The sequence below is a fragment of the Pristiophorus japonicus genome, chromosome 10 (assembly GCF_044704955.1).
Source record: "Pristiophorus japonicus isolate sPriJap1 chromosome 10, sPriJap1.hap1, whole genome shotgun sequence".
Lineage (NCBI taxonomy): Eukaryota > Metazoa > Chordata > Chondrichthyes > Pristiophoridae > Pristiophorus > Pristiophorus japonicus.
Genome location: NC_091986.1, coordinates 184,801,238 through 184,819,162, shown reverse-complemented (window position 1 = coordinate 184,819,162; position 17,925 = coordinate 184,801,238). Strand labels below are relative to the sequence as shown.

Genomic DNA, 17,925 nt, shown 5'->3' with positions numbered 1-17,925 from the left:
CTTGAGTTCAAGGCAATTGTGGGCAGCAGGGTAAAGCAGAGATTGACACTTGAATCAGACCATCTGCTGGTTGATCATAGAGCAATATCGATAGTCAGAGAGAAAGTCATAGCTCAGATTCTCCTTCTGTCACAGCAAGAAACTTTCAAGGGAATTCAAAAACAATGGATAGGAGTGGAAGTCGTGGAACTGTTCCTGATATTTTTAGGAAGCCAATTACAGGCCCTGATAGATGGGGGAGATATTTACAAAGAAGCCATTTGCTTTCCCATTACCTTCTGAGAGGACAGAAAGGTCATCACAATTTCCATGACCATTTTCAGTTATCAACTTTTCATGTTCGTGCAGATATCCGTGATAATTGAGTGAGGTTGGCATAGGGTTGCTATAAGCATTTTCAGCTGTAGTCGAGGTTGTTGGAGATTCCCAAGGTATTTCGTGCCTTTGAAACCTGAAATCAAAGTCCCATCCAGTCCAGCCATAAAATGCTAAGGTGCTGAGAAAGCCTTGCATTGGATTCAGGATACTCTGCAAATGAAAACAGTGTTAGGCTTTACAAATATTCACTGAAGACAAAGTAATATCATTGTTTAGAGCATGTAAAGAAAGACGTGCATTCATATTGTGCCTTTCACGACCACCAGAAGTCTCAAAGTACTTTACAGCCAATGAAGTACTTTTTGGAGCGTAGTCACTGTTGTATTGTGGAAAACGCAGCAGCCAATTTGCGTACAGCAAGCTCCCACAAACAGCAATATGATAATGACCAGATAATCCGTTTTTGTTATAGTGATTGCGAGATAAATATTGGCCAGGACACCGGGGATAACTCCACTGTACTTCGAACTAATGCCTTGGGATCTTTTTCGTCCACCTGAGAGAGCAGACAGGGCCTCGGTTTCAAATCTCATAGAAACATAGAAAATAGGTGCAGGAGTAGGCCATTCGGCCCTTCGAGCCTGCACCGCCATTCAATAAGATCATGGCTGATCATTCCCTCAGTACCCCTTTCCTGCTTTCTCTCCATACCCCTTGATCCCTTTAGCCGTAAGGGCCATATCTAACTCCCTCTTGAATATATCCAATGAACTGGCATCAACAACTCTCTGTGGCAGGGAATTCCACAGGTTAACAATTCACTGAGTGAAGAAGTTTCTCCTCATCTCAGTCCCAAATGGCCTACCCCTTATCCTTAGATTGTGTCCCCTGGTTCTGGACTTCCCCAACATCGGGACGGGCCGGGACATCTTACCTGTCCCGGCCCGTCAGAATCTTATATGTTTCTATGAGATCCTCCCTCATCCTTCTAAACTGTAGTGTATAAAGGCCCAGTTGATCCAGTATCTCCTCATATATCAGCCCAGCCATCCCGGGAATCAGTCTGGTGAACCTTTGCTGCACTCCCTCAATAGCAAGAATGTCCTTCCTCAGATTAGGAGACCAAAACTGAACACAATATTCCAGGTAAGGCCTCACCAAGGCTCTCTACAACTGCAGTAAGACCTCCCTGCTCCTATACTCAAATCCCCTAGCTATGAAGGCCAACATGCCATTTGCCGCCTTCACCGCCTGCTGTACCTGCGTGCCAACTTTCAATGACTGATGAACCATGACACCCAGGTCTCGTTGCACCTACCTTTTTCCTAATCTTCCGCCATTCAGATAATATTCTGCCTTCGTGTTTTTGCCACCAAAGTGGATAACCTCACATTTATCCACATTATACTGCATCTGCCATGCATTTGCCCACTCACTTAACCTGTCCAAATCACCCTGCGGCCTCTTAGCATCCTCCTCACAGCTCACACCGCCACCCAGTTTAGTGTCATCTGCAAACTTGAAGATATTACACTCAATTCTTTCATCCAAATCATTAATGTATATTGTAAAGAGCTGGGGTCCCAGCACTGAGCCCTGCGGCACTGCACTAGTCACTGCCTCCCATTCCGAAAAGGACCTATTTATCCCGACTCTCTGCTTCCTGTCTGCCAACCAATTCTCTATCCACGTCAGTACGTTACCCCCCAATATCATGTGCTTTGATTTTGCACACCAATTTCTTATGTGGGACCTTGTCAAAGGCCTTTTGAAAGTCCAAATACACCACATCCACTGGTTCTCCCTTGTCCATTCTACTAGTTACATCCTCAAAAAATTCCAGAAATTTGTCAAGCATAATTTCCCTTTCATAAATCCATGCTGCTTTACAAATGCGCTGCTATTTCATCTTTAATAATTGATTCCAACATTTTCCCCACTACTGACATCAGGCTAACCGATCTATAATTACCCATTTTCTCTCTCCCTCCCTTTTAAAAAAAAAAATGGTATTACATTAGCTACCCTCCAATGCATAGGAACTGATCCAGAGTCGATAGACTGTTGGAAAATGATCACCAATGCATCCAATATTTCTAGGGCCACTTCCTTAAGTATTCTGGGATGCAGACAATCAGGCCCGGGGATTTATCGGCCTTCAAAGTCATCAATTTCCCTAACACAATTTCCCGCCCAATAAGGATATCCTTCAGTTCCTCCTTCTCACTAGACCCTCGGTCCCCTAGTACATCCGGAAGGTTATTTGTGTCTTCCTTCGTGAAGACACAACCAAAGTATTTGTTCAATTGGTCTGCCATTTCTTTGTTCCCCATTATAAATTCACCCGAGTCTGAGTGCAAGGGACCTATGTTTGTCTTCACTAATCTTTTTCTCTTCACATATTTATAGAAGCTTTTGCAGTCAGTTTTTATGTTCCTGGCAAGCTTCCTCTCGTACTCTATTTTCCCCCTCCAAATTAAACCCTTTGACCTCCTCTGCTGAATTCTAAATTTCTCCCAGTCCTCAGGTTTGCTGCTTTTTCTGTCTCTTCCTTGGATTTAACACTATCCTTAATTTCCCTTGTTAGCCACCTTCCCTGTTTTATTTTTCCTCCAGACAGGGATGTACAATTGTTGAAGTTCATCCATGTGATCTATAAATGTTTGCCATTGCCTATTCACCGTCAACCTTTTAAGTATCATTTGCCAGTCTATTCTAGCCAATTCACGCCTCATACCATCGAAGTTAGCTTTCCTTAAGTTCAGGACCCTAGTTTCTGAATGAACTGTGTCACTCTCCATCTTAATAAAGAATTCTACCATATTATGGTCACTCTTCCCCAAGGGGCCTTGCACAACAAGATTGCTAATTAGTCCCTTCTCATTATACATCACCCAGTCTAGGATGGCCAGCTCTCTAGTTGGTTCCTTGACATATTGGTCAAGAAAACCATCCCGAATACACTCCAGGAAATCCTCCTTCACCACATTGTTACCAGTTAGGTTAGCCCAATCTATATGTAAATTAAAATCGGCCATGATGACTGCTGTACCTTTATTGCACACATCCCTTATTTCTTGTTTGATGCTGTCCCCAACCTCACTACTACTGTTTGGTGGCCTGTACACAACTCCCACCTGCGTTTTCTGCCCTTTGGTTTTCCGTAACTCCACCCATACCGATTCCGCATCATCCAAACCAATGTCCTTCCTTACTATTGCATTAATTTCCTCTTTAACCAGCAATGCCACCCCGCCTCCTTTTCCTTTCTGTCTATCCTTCCTAAATGTTGAATACCCCTGGATATTGAGTTCCCAGCCTTGGTCACCCTGGAGCCATGTCTCCGTGATGCCAATTACATCATATCCATTAACTGCTATCTGTGCAGTTAATTCGTCCACCTTATTCTGAATACTCCTCGCATTGAGGCACAGAGCCTTCAGGCTGGTCTTTTTAACATACTTTGTCCCTTTAGAATTTTGCTATAATGTGGCCCTTTTTATTTTTTGTCTGGGGTCTCTCTGCCCTCCACTCTTACTATTCTCCTTTCTATCTTTTGCCTCTGTCTCCCGTTTATTTCCCTCTGTCTCTCTGCATAGGTTCCCATCCCCCTGCCATATTAGTTTAAACTCCTTCCCAACAGCACTAGCAAACACTCCCCCTAGGACATTGGTTCCGGTCCTGCACAGGTGCAGACTATCCGGTTTGTACTGGTCCCACCTCCCCCAGAACCGGTTCCAATGCCCCAGGAATTTGAATCCCTCCCTTCTGCACCACTCCTCAAGCCACATATTCATTTGAGCTATCCTGCGATTCCTACTCTGACTAGCACATGGCACTGGTAGCAATCCTGAAATTACTACTTTTGAGGTCCTACTTTTTAAATTTAGCTCCTAGCTCCCTAAATTCGTCTTGTAGGACCTCATCCTGTTTTTTTTTTTACCTATATCGTTGGTACCTATATGCACCACGACAACTGGCTGTTCACCCTCCCTTTTCAGAGTGTCCTGCACCCACTCCGAGACATCCTTGACCCTTGCACCAGGGAGGCAACATACCATCCTGGAGTCTCAGTTGCGGCCGCAGAAATGCCTCATCTGAAAGACAGCACCTCCGACAGTGCAGGAGTGTCAACCTAGATTTTTGCGCTCAAGACCCTGGAGTGGGACTTGGACCCACAACCTTCTGACTCAGAGGCGAATGCTACCCACTGAGCCACAGCTGACACTGAACATTTGCTTAACCTTCAGAGTACAGCAGCACCTATTCTAAAAAGGCACAAATGCCATTTCAAAGGATTCATTTTCCCAACACTGATTGAGAGCAGCAAAAAGGCCGATACAATGGGGCTGAAATTCAGCATCCCGATAAGGCCCGTTACCGCAGGAAAGTGGCAGACACGCGGCGGTGTCGAATGGCTGCCGCTGGCGAAATTCTCCTCGGTGGTTTTTCCGGCAGTCCCCACTTCCGCCCCGTTGCTGCTGAATCCTCCCAAGTGCGTCCTCAAAGCGAGCACTGCCGATCTCCCACCCTGCAAGCAAAATTCACCTAAAAAAAAAACCTTGTGGCCGCCGTGCGATGCCCCGACAGTTTTTTCTGTCGGTGCACTCTGTTTGTAGTGTGTGCAAAATGGCGGTGCGGCCGCCATTAAAAGGGTGGGTGCACTTCCGCGGCCACCATCTTATTTTTTTTGTCGGCTGACTGGACAGGTTGGCCCGACAATTATGCCTCCCGGGTTCGGCCAGGCCGCCAACAGGCAGCCTGGCACCCCCCTCTTGGGTGCCTGGCCACTGGCCTGGCCGAAAGCTTCCCTGGTGGCCCAGTGGATCCAAGTAAAATAATCACAAAGCTCGCAGCAGCTCTCCCCTTTAAGTGGAAGGGAAGAGACGTGATGACATCATCGACACTACGCTAATGACTGACAGCGGCGGAAGCTCTGCCCGCCCCCACTTCCACCCCTCTTATGACCGATCTTTTGCTCTCCGTTTCATAAGAACATAAGAATTAGGAACAGGAGTAGGCCATCTAGCCCCTCGAGCCTGCTCCGCCACTCAACAAGATCATGGCTGATCTCACTCCCGCCCCCATTATGTCCGACTTCCCCTCCGCTCGAAAAAAAAGACAAAGAGCTGAATTTCGTGCAAGAGGCCACCCCATCCAACGTGGCGGTGTAAACACAGGAAAAACGGTAGGTGTGACCAGTTTCCGGCGGAGGTGAATTTCTACCCCAATTCGTCTGCTGCCAACCTTTAACCTCATACGCTGGTTATTTCCTTGGAGGTTCTTCTAATTGGCAGCCGTTACTTTGGCGGAACATCGTCAGGATAGAGTAGATAGGAAGGAGCCGTTTCCCTTGGCAGGGAGGTCAACAACTAGGGGACATAGACTTAAAGTAATTGGGAGGAGGTTTAGAGGAGATACGAGGGGAAATTTCTTTACCCATAAGGTAGTGGGGGTTTCACCAGGCTTTCCTCCGATAATCAAAATTATGGAAGCAGATCGGTGAACTCCTGCAGAAATTCTACCCCACAGCATCATCCTTCAGCAAACTAGCTAAATTACTGTTAGCCTCATTCATAAATGCAGCTAACCATGGCTCAAGTGCACCCCCTGATGGTTGGTGTACATAAGGGCACCATTTGCAAATATAGAACAACAGTGCAGGAGAGAACACTTTCAGTGCAAAGGTGATGTTTGCCCAGATACTATAGATCCTAGATTCTGCATACCAATTATGCTTAGGTACTGCTCTGCTCTCTCTCATTTTTTCTATGTTTTTTCCACAAAACTTAAAACAAAAAGCCCAATTTAAAAAAAAAAGTGTTTTAATTACAAGAAATAAGAGTTTGAATACTGCAGGATAATAAATGACGTGAAGAATGACTAGCAAGTAAATGAACAGAAGTACCTAAGAAATGGAGCAGGAGTAGGCCACCTGGTCCCTCGAGCCTGCTCCACCATTTAATAAGATCATGGCTGATCTGATCTTGGCCTCAACTCCCCTTCTCTGTCCGTTCCCCATAACTCTCGACTCCCTTATCATTCAAAAATCTATCTATCTCCACCTTAAATATATTCAATGACCCAGCCTCCAATGCTCTCTGGGGTAGAGAATTCCAAAGATTGACGCCTCTCAGAGAAGAAATTCCTCCTCATTTCTGTCATAAATGGGTGACCCCTTATTCTGAAACTATGCCCCCTAGTTCTAGATCCTCTGCATCTACCCTGTCAAGCCCCCTCAGAAACTTATATGTTTCAATAAGATCACCTCTCATTTTTCTACCCTCCAATGAATATAGGCCCAACCTGCTCAACCTTTCTTCATAAGACAACCCCTTCATCTCAGGAATCAACCTTGTGAACCTTCTCTGAACTGCCTCCAAAGCAAGTATATCCTTCCTTAAATAAGGAGACCAAAACTGTACACAGTATTCCAGGTGTGGTCGTACCAACACCCTGTATAGTTGCAGCAGGACTTCCCTCCTGTTATACTCCATTCTCTTGCAATAAAGACCAACATTCCATGAGCATTTCTAATTCCTTGCTGTACCTGCATGTTAACTTTTTGTGTTTCATATACAAGGATCCCCAGATCCTTCTGTACCTCAGCATTTTGTAATCTCTCCCCATTAAATAATTTGCTTTTTTTTCTACCAAAGTGGATAACCTCACATTTTCCCACAATATACTCCATCTGCCAAATTTCTGCCCACTCACGTAGCCTATCTATATCCCTTTGCAGATTCTGAGTCCTCCCCACAGCTTGCCTTCCCACCCATCTTTGTATCATAAGCAAATTTGGCTACATTGCACTCAGTCCCTTCATCCAAGTCATTCATATAGATTGCCAATAGTTGAGGCCCCAGCACTGATCCCTGCGGCACCCCACTAATTATAGTTTGCCAACCTGAAAATGACCCATTTATCCCGACTCTCTTTTCTGTTAGTTAGCCAATCCTCTATCCATGCTAATATGTTCCCCCCCAACCCCATGACCTCTTATCTTGTGCAGTAACCTTTCATATGGCACCTTATCAAATGCCTTCTTGAAATCCAAATACATCACATCCACTGGTTCCCCCTTATCCACTCTACTCGTAACATCCGCAAAGAGCTCTAGCAAATTTGTCAAACATGATTTCCCTTTCATAAAACCATGCTGACTCTGCTTGACCGGATTATGATTTTCTAAATGTCCTGCTACTACTTCCTTAATGATGGACTTCAGCATTTTCCCAATGGCAGATGTTAGGCTAACTGGTCTATAGTTTCCTGCTTTCTGTCTCCCTCCTTTCTTAAATAGGGGTGTTACAATTGCGGTTTTACAATCTGCTAAGATCTCTCCAGAATCCAGGGAATTTTGGTAGATTACAACTAATGCATCCACTATCTCTGCAACCACCTCTTTTAAGACCCTAGGATGTGTCCACTTTTAGTCCCATTAGTTTGCCTTGTACTTTTTCTCTAGTGATTGTTTTAAGTTCCCCCTTCTCAATAGCCCCTTGATTATCAATTATTGGGATGCTTTCAGTGTCTTATACCGTGAAAACCGATACAAAATATTTGTTCAAAGTGCAGAACAAATGATGCAGAAAAACAGTTTGGATTGTCACATATTTCAGTTTTCATACTATTCATTATGCTGTTCTATGTATATTGTGTTTGTAGCTGAGCAATATAGTCTCTTCTAGTGCTGGAACAGTGGACTGAGGGGTATGGAAGGTAACTTATGGGCAATTCTTTCATGCAGCCTGCCAAACTTCAGTTCCTGTCTTACTTCAATTCCCCTCCTATACCTTAGGCAGGATGCACTGGGCCCAAATTTGCCCAGGAGTTGCTCCGGTTTTTTTTGGAGCACCTTGATTTTTCTGGAGTATCTTAAAAATTCCCATTCTGCACATTTAATTTGTGCCAGTGTAAGTGAGTTCGTTAAGATTTTTTTAAAGTTTCTTTTTTTTCCAAGAGGGGGCGTTACCAGCTACCTATACCTGTTTGGGCCATTTAAACCAGTTTGGACAGCTAATAGTTGCTCCAAACTAACAGGCCAGCGTATGTGGCCACTTGTAGCCAAAACCCTTGCGGAGATATAAGAAATCAGTGCAGGTAGTCTCCAAATCAGCGTTATGATAGGAATGCTGTTTTTTTTTAAATCCCAAGCAGCGAGACTGGACAGGGTGTAGGTGCTATCAGCTTGATTAAACAGAGTATGGGGTTTTTACAAGAATAAAAATGATCTTGTAATGAAGGATTAAGTACAGGGGTCACTTAAGCAAGGGGAGGGTTTTCTTTGTAAATAATAGATCAAGAGCACCAACACTCTCACCTAATGGATTCGTGTGCGGCATCATACCACACTGGATTTTGACTTCTGCAGCACCAACAAATTGACCTGACTAGGTTCAGAAATTTAAAACATTAGATTTAATAAAATAAAGCATGTCAAAATGTAAACTAAAATTTTGGTGTTCAGCATTGCGTAGTATGATTCTGATAATTAGTAATATTTTAGAATTCTATACAGTAGTGGGTGAGCTGTAAGATACTGCAGATAGGTGATTTTTAGTAAAGATTGCGAGATATTAAGGTACTGGAAAATCTTTGAAGATTCTTTCATCCCCCCCCCCCACCAAATCAAAACTCTTTCTCTCTTCCCCCCCCCCCCCCCTCCAACCTGTTTCTTGTAGCCTTCAGCATGGCCAGCCTGTGCGGCAAGCCACTTGGCCCAGGATAGGGGCGGGACACGTTGGGTCCCACGCTGAGGGCATCATCATTACCATCATGGGAAGAGCTACTGCGCATGCGCGAACGTTCTACTGCGCATGTGGACAGCTGGTGGCACTGTTTTCGGCGCAAGGCTGTAGTTCCGCCCCCCAAGCCACGAGAAACGCCGCGCCAGGACTCGGGACACACAGCAGAGGGGCCAGAATCGTGAGTCAGTTTGTTGGTGCCGTTTTGTGCGCACAAAGTCGCCGCACCTTGGGAGAGTGTGCCGGAAAAAGGGGTTGGCAAAATTTGGACCCATTCTAACTAATCGACCGTACAGCCACATATATGGAGGGAATCATTGTACTGGAGATCTGTAGATAATCGGACTGCATATTCACTATTCCACATTAGGAGGAGCACAGAGGGCCAAGGTGGGGCAACCACATGCACCAGGAAATGAAGTTACCACAAAAGGACAGTTGTCAAGAATACAAAATGTATACAATAGTTTTATCTGTCTGTCACTGACTAATTCACACTGGGCCCCTGATCTACTAGCCCTGTGCTCAATGTTGTGACAGAAGTTGATTCTTGACAAGATATAGCTCCCTGGGTACCAACAACCTTTCAGTGTGTTGCCAAGGGTACCAGCAACCTTTCAGAATGTTGTCAAGTAGTCTTTTTCCAACCCCCACCCCCCCCACCCCCACTGTGTGTACCTAGAATGCAAGTGTCAGCATGCTATTCAATCCTAGACAATAGCAGACCCAGATACTGCCTTCACCCAATATCCACGCACACAGGGAATATTGGCCGGATTTCCTCTCCCGAGCCCAGAAGAGCTCACGTCAAGTATCAAACTCCAAGCCTCACCTGGTTGAGATCAGCTAGCACAATTCCTGCCCTACCAATATATTCCTTTAAAATTAAAAAGATAAGATGGTCACCTGGTGAGGGAGGGAGATTACTTTTTCCTTCAAGACCACCATGTTTACTAAGTTTCGCCATCTCTTATTGCTAATACAGCAGCATATTAAAATCTTTGCCTTTAGCTTCCTCATATAATGTATAGAATATTGTAAGGTGTTGACTATTATCAATAATTGTGCTGCCTGTACTTGGCAAAAAATGCCTTTGACTGGCTCAATAGACCTATGGTTTGCCTCACCATTTATCCTCATGTCGACCTTTCATAGCTTGAGCCAGTCACACTCTAATTAACCCACTTCAATAACTGATCTCTTGCATTGCATTTGATTCCTATACTCTACAAATCAGCTTTTCATGAATGAGTATAAATTATGAATTTGTGACAGGATATTCACAAAGGTTGACATTTTTAATATGGCCTGTATTTGCTGTGATGTCTCAGTGTCTGTTGCAATTAACGTGTAATAAACATATAGGGACCTATTTCAGGTCAGTCCAGATGCACAGGTGGGTAAAGTACTTGGGCAGATGCTGCCAGAGCAGCTCTTTGGGATGTTTACTATGTTAGAGAGGCTATGTAAAAGCAAGTTGTTGGAAGTTATTTATTTTTTGGACAATCATCATCATCATTGTCATGTATGTAACCATCATGCAAAGGTAATCTTTGTGTAACTGTAACCTTCATGCAACTCCTGTACACTGTACTTATACCCTAGAAATGCACACCCTGACCACAGGGGGTGAACTTGTAGGAGACATTCCTCACCTGGGTTTCCAGGTATAAAAGGGGAGGTCCCACCAGGGTCAGCACTCCTTGGACCTGGGAATAAAGGTTAAGGTCATGTAGTGACTGTGTCTGCAGTACATGCCTCGTGTGAGTTTGTAGTACGGTGCAGGGACACCACATTTGGCGACGAGAAACAGGAATCACCGAACCACGAGGATGGCCACCGGTAGCACAGAGGAATGTTACTGTGTGGGCGAGGACTGGGACGACTTCGTGGAAAGACTCCAGCAGAGCTTTGTCGCGAAGGACTGGCTGGGAGCGACAGCAGCTGACAAGCGGAGGGCGCATCTACTGACCAGCTGTGGACCACAGACGTATGCGCTGATGAAAGACCTGCTCGCACCCCAAAAGCCAGCGGACAAGTCCTTTGAAGAGCTCAGCCAGCTGATCAGTGAGCATCTCAAGCCGGCAAGTAGCGTACACATGGACCGGCACCGGTTCTACACACACCAGCATCGGGAGGGACAATACATCTCGGACTTTGTTACGGACCTGCGGCGCTTGGCCAGTCTCTCTAAGTTCACAGATACCTGCAGGGCGGAGATGTTAAGGAATTTTTTCATTGAGGGCATTAATCATGCCGGGATTTTCAGGAAGCTCATAGAGGCCAAGGACTTGACATTAGAAAGGGCGACGTTGATAGCTCAGACCTTCATGGCAGGGGAAGAGGAGACCAAGCTAATTTACGCACGCAGCCCTGGTCCCAACATGGCGATGGACCAGGGAGTTAACATTGTGAACGCAGCTAGGGACCCCGCAGGCAGGCAAGGGCATTTCGAAACCGCCCAGGCAGCAACAGACTCTAGGGTGGGCCCGCAACAGGGACAATGGAAAGGGGATCGGCAATTCACGCCATCACGAGGAACAATTAACACCCACCATCAGAGTGCTTAGAAACAACCAAATGGGCAATCGGAGAGGAATGCCTGGTAACAGTCCCTTTGTTAACAACAATCTCAGCTCATGCTGGAGATGCGGGGGTAGACATACTGCGAAAAGCTGCAGGTTCCAGCAATATACCTGTAGGATTTGTAACGTCAGTGGATACTTGGCCAGGATGTGCAAAAAGGCTGTGGCGAGGCTAATCTGCGAGACAGAGGAACCAGACGAGGGGTCTGCAATGTAGGATGATGCCTGGGGAAAAGCCATGGATGCTGAAGTTTAGCGGGTTCACGTGGCTGATGTCCACAGCTCATACACTAAAATGCCACCCATGAAGATGGAAGTTTTATTGAATGGCATCTCGGTGTGCATGGAGCTGGCTACGGGAGCTAGCCAGTCACTTATGAGCGCCCAACAATTTGAGAGAGACTATGGCCACACCGAGCTAGCAGGCCCAAACTGGAACACATTGACACGCAGCTACGGACGTACACCAAAGAGATCATCCCAGTGCTAGGCAGTGCAAACTTGGTGGTAACACATAATGGATCACAGAACCGGCTGCCACTCTGGATCGTCCCGGGAAATGACCCCGCACTCTTGGGGAGGAATTGGCTATCCGAGATGAATTGGAAATGGGGGGATGTGCACGCCATTTCAGCTGTGGAGCGAAGTTCATGCTCACAGGTCCTACAAAAATTCAGGTCACTGTTTCAACCCAGTGTTGGTATGTTCAAGGGCACTAAAGTAGTGATACGCTTCACTCCGGACGCCAGTCCAGTGCACCACAAAGCCAGAGCGGTGCCATATATGATGAGTGAGAAAATTGAAAGTGAATTAGACAGGCTGCTCAGAGAGGGCATAATTTCGGCTGTTGAATTCAGTGACTGGGCAAGTCCCATCGTTCCTGTCCTTGAAGCAGATGGCTCGGTCAGGATTTGTGGCGACTACAAAGCCACCATCAACCGAGTGTTGCTGCAGGACCAATACCCACTCCCGAGAGCGGAGGACCTTTTTGCCACACTGGCAGGTGGCAAGCTGTTCACGAAGCTGGACCTCACTTCGGCCTACATGACTCAGGAACTGGCTGAAGAATCCACCATCACGACACACAAGGGATTATTTATCTACAACAGGTGTCCGTTTGGCATTCGTTCGACGGCAGCTATCTTTCAGCGGAACATGGAAAGCTTGCTCAAATCCATTCCTGGAACAATCATATTCCAAGACGACATCCTTATAACGGGTCGAGACACCGAGGAACACCTCCACAACCTGGAGGAGATGCTACACCGATTGGACCGGGTAGACTTGCGGCTGAAAAAGGCCAAGTGTGTGTTTTTGGCCCCAGAGTTCGAGTTTTTGGGCAGGAGGGTTGCCGCAGACAGGATCCGGCCCACTGAATCAAAAACGGAGGCGATCCGCCAGGCGCCCAGGCCCGGCAACACGTCGGAGTTGCGATCATTCCTGGGACTTTTGAACTATTTCGGGAACTTTCTGCCAAACTTAAGCAGATTGTTGGAGCCGTTTCACAACCGTTACGCAGGAGCATGTGTATGACTTTGGGGGAACTGTCAAGAATGGGCTTTCAATAAGGCGAGGAACCTGCTGTGTTCTAACAAACTGTTGACTTTGTATGACCCCTGTAAAAAACTGGTTTTAACATGCGATGCATCGTCCTAAGGGGTTGGGTGTGTGTTACAGCAGGGTAATGACGGCGGCCGACTCCAACCGGTGGCTTATGCCTCCAGGTCGCTCTCCCAGGCAGAGCGTGGTTATGGCATGGAATTTTTTGAGGATGTTTCCAGTAGAGTGGACAAGGGAGAACCAGTTGATGTGGTGTATTTGGACTTTCAGAAGGCTTTCGACAAGGTTCCACACAAGAGATTAATGTGCAAAGTTAAAGCATGTTGGATTGGGGGTAGTGTGCTGACGTGGATTGACAACTGGTTGGCAGACAGGAAGCAAAGAGTAGGAGTAAATGGGTACTTTTCAGAATGGCAGGCTGTGACTAGTGAGGTACCGCAAGGTTCTGTACTGGGGTCCCAGCTGTTTACAGTGTACATTAATGATTTAGACGAGGTGATTAAATGTAGTATCTCCAAATTTGCGGATGACATTAAGTTGGGTGGCAATGTGAGCTGCGAGGAGTATGGTTTGAGGCTGCAGAGTGACTTGGATAGGTTAGGTGAGTGGGAAAATGCATGGCAGATGAAGTATAATGTGGATAAATGTGAGGTTATCCACTTTGGTGGTAAAAACAGAGAGACAGACTATTATCTGAATGGTGACAGATTAGGAAAAGGGGAGGTGCAATGAGACCTGGGTGTCATGGTACATCAGTCATTGAAGGTTGACATGCAGGTACAGCAGGCGGTTAAGAAAGCAAATGGCATGTTGGCCTTCATAGCGAGGGGATTTGAGTAAAGGGGAAGGGAGGTGTTACTACATTTGTACAGGGCCTTGGTGAGGCCACACCTGGAGTATTGTGTACAGTTTTGGTCTCCTAACTTGAGGAAGGACATTCTTGCTATTGAGGGAGTGCAACGAAGGTTCACCAGACTGATTCCTGGGATGGCGGGACTGACATATCAAGAAAGACTGGATCAACTGGGCTTGTATTCACTGGAGTTCAGAAGAATGTGAGGGCATCTCATAGAAACGTTTAAAATTCTGACGGGTTTAGACAGGTTATGCAGGAAGAATGTTCCCAATGTTGGGGAAGTCCAGAACCAGGGGTCACAGTCTAAGGATAAGGGGTAAGCCATTTAGGACCGAGATGAGGAGAAACTTCTTCACCCAGAGAGTGGTGAACCAGTGGAATTCTCTACCACAGAAAGTTGTTGAGGCCAATTCACTAAATATATTCAAAAAGGAGTTAGATGTAGCCCTTACTACTCGGGGGAATCAAGGGGTATGGCGAGAAAGCAGGAATGGGGTACTGAAGTTGCATGTTCAGCCATGAACTCATTGAATGGCAGTGCAGGCTCGAAGGGCCGAATGGCCTACTCCTGCACCTATTTTCTATGGTCGAAAAGGAAGCACTCGCTTGTGTTTACGGTGTGAAAAAGATGCACCAGTATCTTTTCGGTCGACGGTTCGAGCTAGAGACGGACCACAAGCCGTTAACATCCCTGTTGTCCGACAGCAAGGCTGTCAATGCCAATGCGTCAGCTCGCATACAGCGATGGGCTCTCACACTGGCTGCATATGACTACACCATCCGGCACCGGCCAGGTTCGGAAAATTGCGCTAACGCGCTCAGCAGGCCCCTACTGGCCACCACCGAGGGGGCAGCGGAGCAAAGCACTGAGATGGTCATGGCCGCTGAGGCTTTTGACACCGCAGGCTCTCCCATCACAGCCCGCCAGATCAAACTCTGGACCAACAGAGACACACTCCTATCCATGGTAAAGAAATGTGTCCTGACTGGGGATTGGGCGCCCGCACACAGGGCGTGCCCCGAGGAGATAAGACCGTTTCAGAGAAGGATGGATGAGCTCTCCATCCAAGCCGACTGCCTGCTATGGGGCAGCTGGTTAGGCATGCCCCAGAAAGGCAGGGAAGCGTTCATCAGGGAACTCCACAGCGAGCACCCTGGTATTGTGTTAATGAAGGCCATTGCCCGGTCACCTGTATGGTGGCCGGGGATTGACTCAGACCTGGAACACTGGGTTCGCAGGTACACGACGTGTGCACGACGTGTGCCCAGCTGGGCAATGCCCACAGGGAGGCCCCACTCAGCTCGTGGCCCTGGCCCACCAGGCCATGGTCACGTAGACTATGCGGGCCCGTTCATGGGGAAAATGTTCCTGATTGCTGTCAATGCATACTCGAAATGGATCGAGTGCGTCATATTAAACTCGCGCATGACATCTATCACCGTGGAGAGTCTGCGTACGGTTTTCGCGACCCACGGCTTGCCGGACATCCTGGACAGCGACAATGGCCTGTGTTTCACCAGCCATGAAGTCCAGGAGTTTATGTTGGGCAATGGCATCAAACACGTCCGGACAGCGCCATTCAAGCCGGCTTCCAATGGCCAGGTGGAATGTGCGGTCCAAGTCAAAAAACATGGCATGCCATGCATCCAAGCCAGCGGAACTCCTCATGAAACGTATGCTTAAAACACGGCTGTCCCTCATTCACCCAGCCCTGGCAAACATTGTTGAGGGCAAGCGCCAGTCCCAAACTGAGTTCCATGATCGAAACTCAAGGGGGAGATGTATAGAAATAGATGACCCGGTATTTGTTCTTGAGGGCACAGTAATTGGCAAAGAAGGGAATAGGGTCATAGTGGTCAGACTAAACAATGGGCAGATATGCCGCAAACAATTGGACCAAGTAAAGAAAAGATTCAGCATAGACACGGAGGAACCTGAAGAAGACCATGAGATGTCACCCACACCACTGCCAGTGGACGAGCAACGAGGACAATCCACAGCATGCACAGTCCCTGCGGCCAGCCCGGACAGGCCGGAATCACCTCAGGTGACAGAGACGCGTGCCGAGGCTCAGCCACCAGAGCCACAACTGCGGCGCTCCACAAGAGAGCGTCAACCAGCTGACAGACTTAACCTTTGACACAAAAAGACGTAAGGGGGTGGGGCGGTGATGTCATGTATGTAACCATCATGCAACGGTAATCTTCATGCAACTCATGTACACTGTACTTATACCCTAGAAATGCACACTCTGACCACAGGGGGTGAACTTGTGGGAGACACTCCTCACCTGGGTTTCCAGGTATAAAAGGAGGTCCCACCCAGGATCAGCACTCCTTGGTCCTGGGAATAAAGGTTAAGGTCACGTAGTGACTGTGTCTGCAGTACATGTCTCGTGTGAATTTGCAGTACGGTGCAGGACCACAATCATAGGCAGTCCTTCGAAATCGAAGAAGACTTGCTTCCACTCTAAAAGTGAGTTCTCGGGTGACCATACAGTCCAATACGGGAATCACAGGTGGGACAGACAGTGGCTGAAGGAAAGGGTGAGTGAGGAGTCTATTTTGCCGCACGCTCCTTCCGCTGTCCGCGCTTGGTTTCTGCATGCTCTCGGCGACGAGACTGGAGGTGCTCCGCGCCCTCCTGGATGCTCTTCCACCACTTAGGGCAATCTTGGGCCAGGGATTCCCAGGTGCTAGTGGCGATCTTGCACCTTATCAAGGAGGCTTTGAAGGTGTCCGTGAAACGTTTCCTCTGCCCACCTGGGGCTCGCTTGCCGTGTAGGAGTTCCGAGTAGAGCACTTGTTTTGGGAGTCTCGTGTCAGGCATGCGGACAATGTGGCCCGCCCAACGAAGCTGGTCGAGTGTGGCCAGTGCTTCGATGCTGGGGATGTTGGCCTGATCGAGAACACTGACGTTGGTGTGTCTATCCTCCCAGTGGATTTGCAGGATCTTGCGGAGGCAGTGCTGGTGGTACCTCTCCAGTGCTTTGAGGTGTCTACTGTATATGGGTCATGTCTCTGAGCCATATAGGAGGGCTGGTATCACTACTGCCCTGTAGACCATAAGCTTGGTGCCAGATTTGAGGTCCTGGTCTTCAAACACTCTCTTCCTCAGGCGACTGAAGGCTGCGCTGGCACACTGGAGGCGATGTTGGATCTTGTCCTCGATGTCTGCCCTTGCTAATAGTAGGCTCCCGATGTATGGAAAATGGTCCACGTTGTCCCTGCACGAGGTAGAAAATGCCATCTATCAGCTCAAGAACAAGAAGACATCAGGAGCAAATGGAATCCCTGCTGAGGCATTAAAGTATAGTGGAGAAGCATTACTGGCACAAATGTATGACCTCATCTCTCTTATCTGGTAGGAGGAGAGCATGCCAGGAGATCTCAGAGATCCGTACTCGTAACCATCTTCAAAAAAGGGGATAAGTCCGACTGCGGCTACAGAGGAATCTTCCTGCTGTCGGCCGCTGGGAAAGTCATCGCAAGAATGCTCCTCAATCATCATCTCCCTGTGGCTGAAGAGCTCCTCCCAGAGTCACAATGCGGATTCCGTCCACTAAGGGGCACAACGGACATGATCTGTAAGTCCAAAAAGGGAATTATAGTCTCTGTCACAGGTGGGACAGAGAGTGGTTGAAGGAAGGGATGGGGTGGGGAGTCTGCGCTTGATTTCTGTATGCTCTCGGCGATGAGACTCAAGGTGCTCAGCGCCCTCTCAGATGCTCTTCCTCCACTTAGGGCAGTCTTGGGCCAGCACATTAAACCAAACAGCTGAAAAATTCAATTCATCCTCTCCCAAAAAGGAAATGGACATAGTTTTATATTTCATTTTGTGTGCATGAAAATCATGTAC

The 17,925-nt window shown here is 47.3% G+C and overlaps 1 protein-coding gene across 1 annotated transcript in view; it reads right to left on the bottom strand.

Moving 5' to 3' along the window:
• Nucleotides 1-216: 216 nt before the first annotated feature.
• gpr143 (G protein-coupled receptor 143) overlaps nt 217-17,925 on the bottom strand; it is a 71,980-nt gene continuing 54,271 nt past the window's right edge. Inside the window, exon 8 of the mRNA XM_070891586.1 lies at nt 217-528. Within this exon, the coding sequence (XP_070747687.1) occupies nt 217-528 (312 nt within the window). The remainder of the gene's footprint in view (nt 529-17,925) is intronic.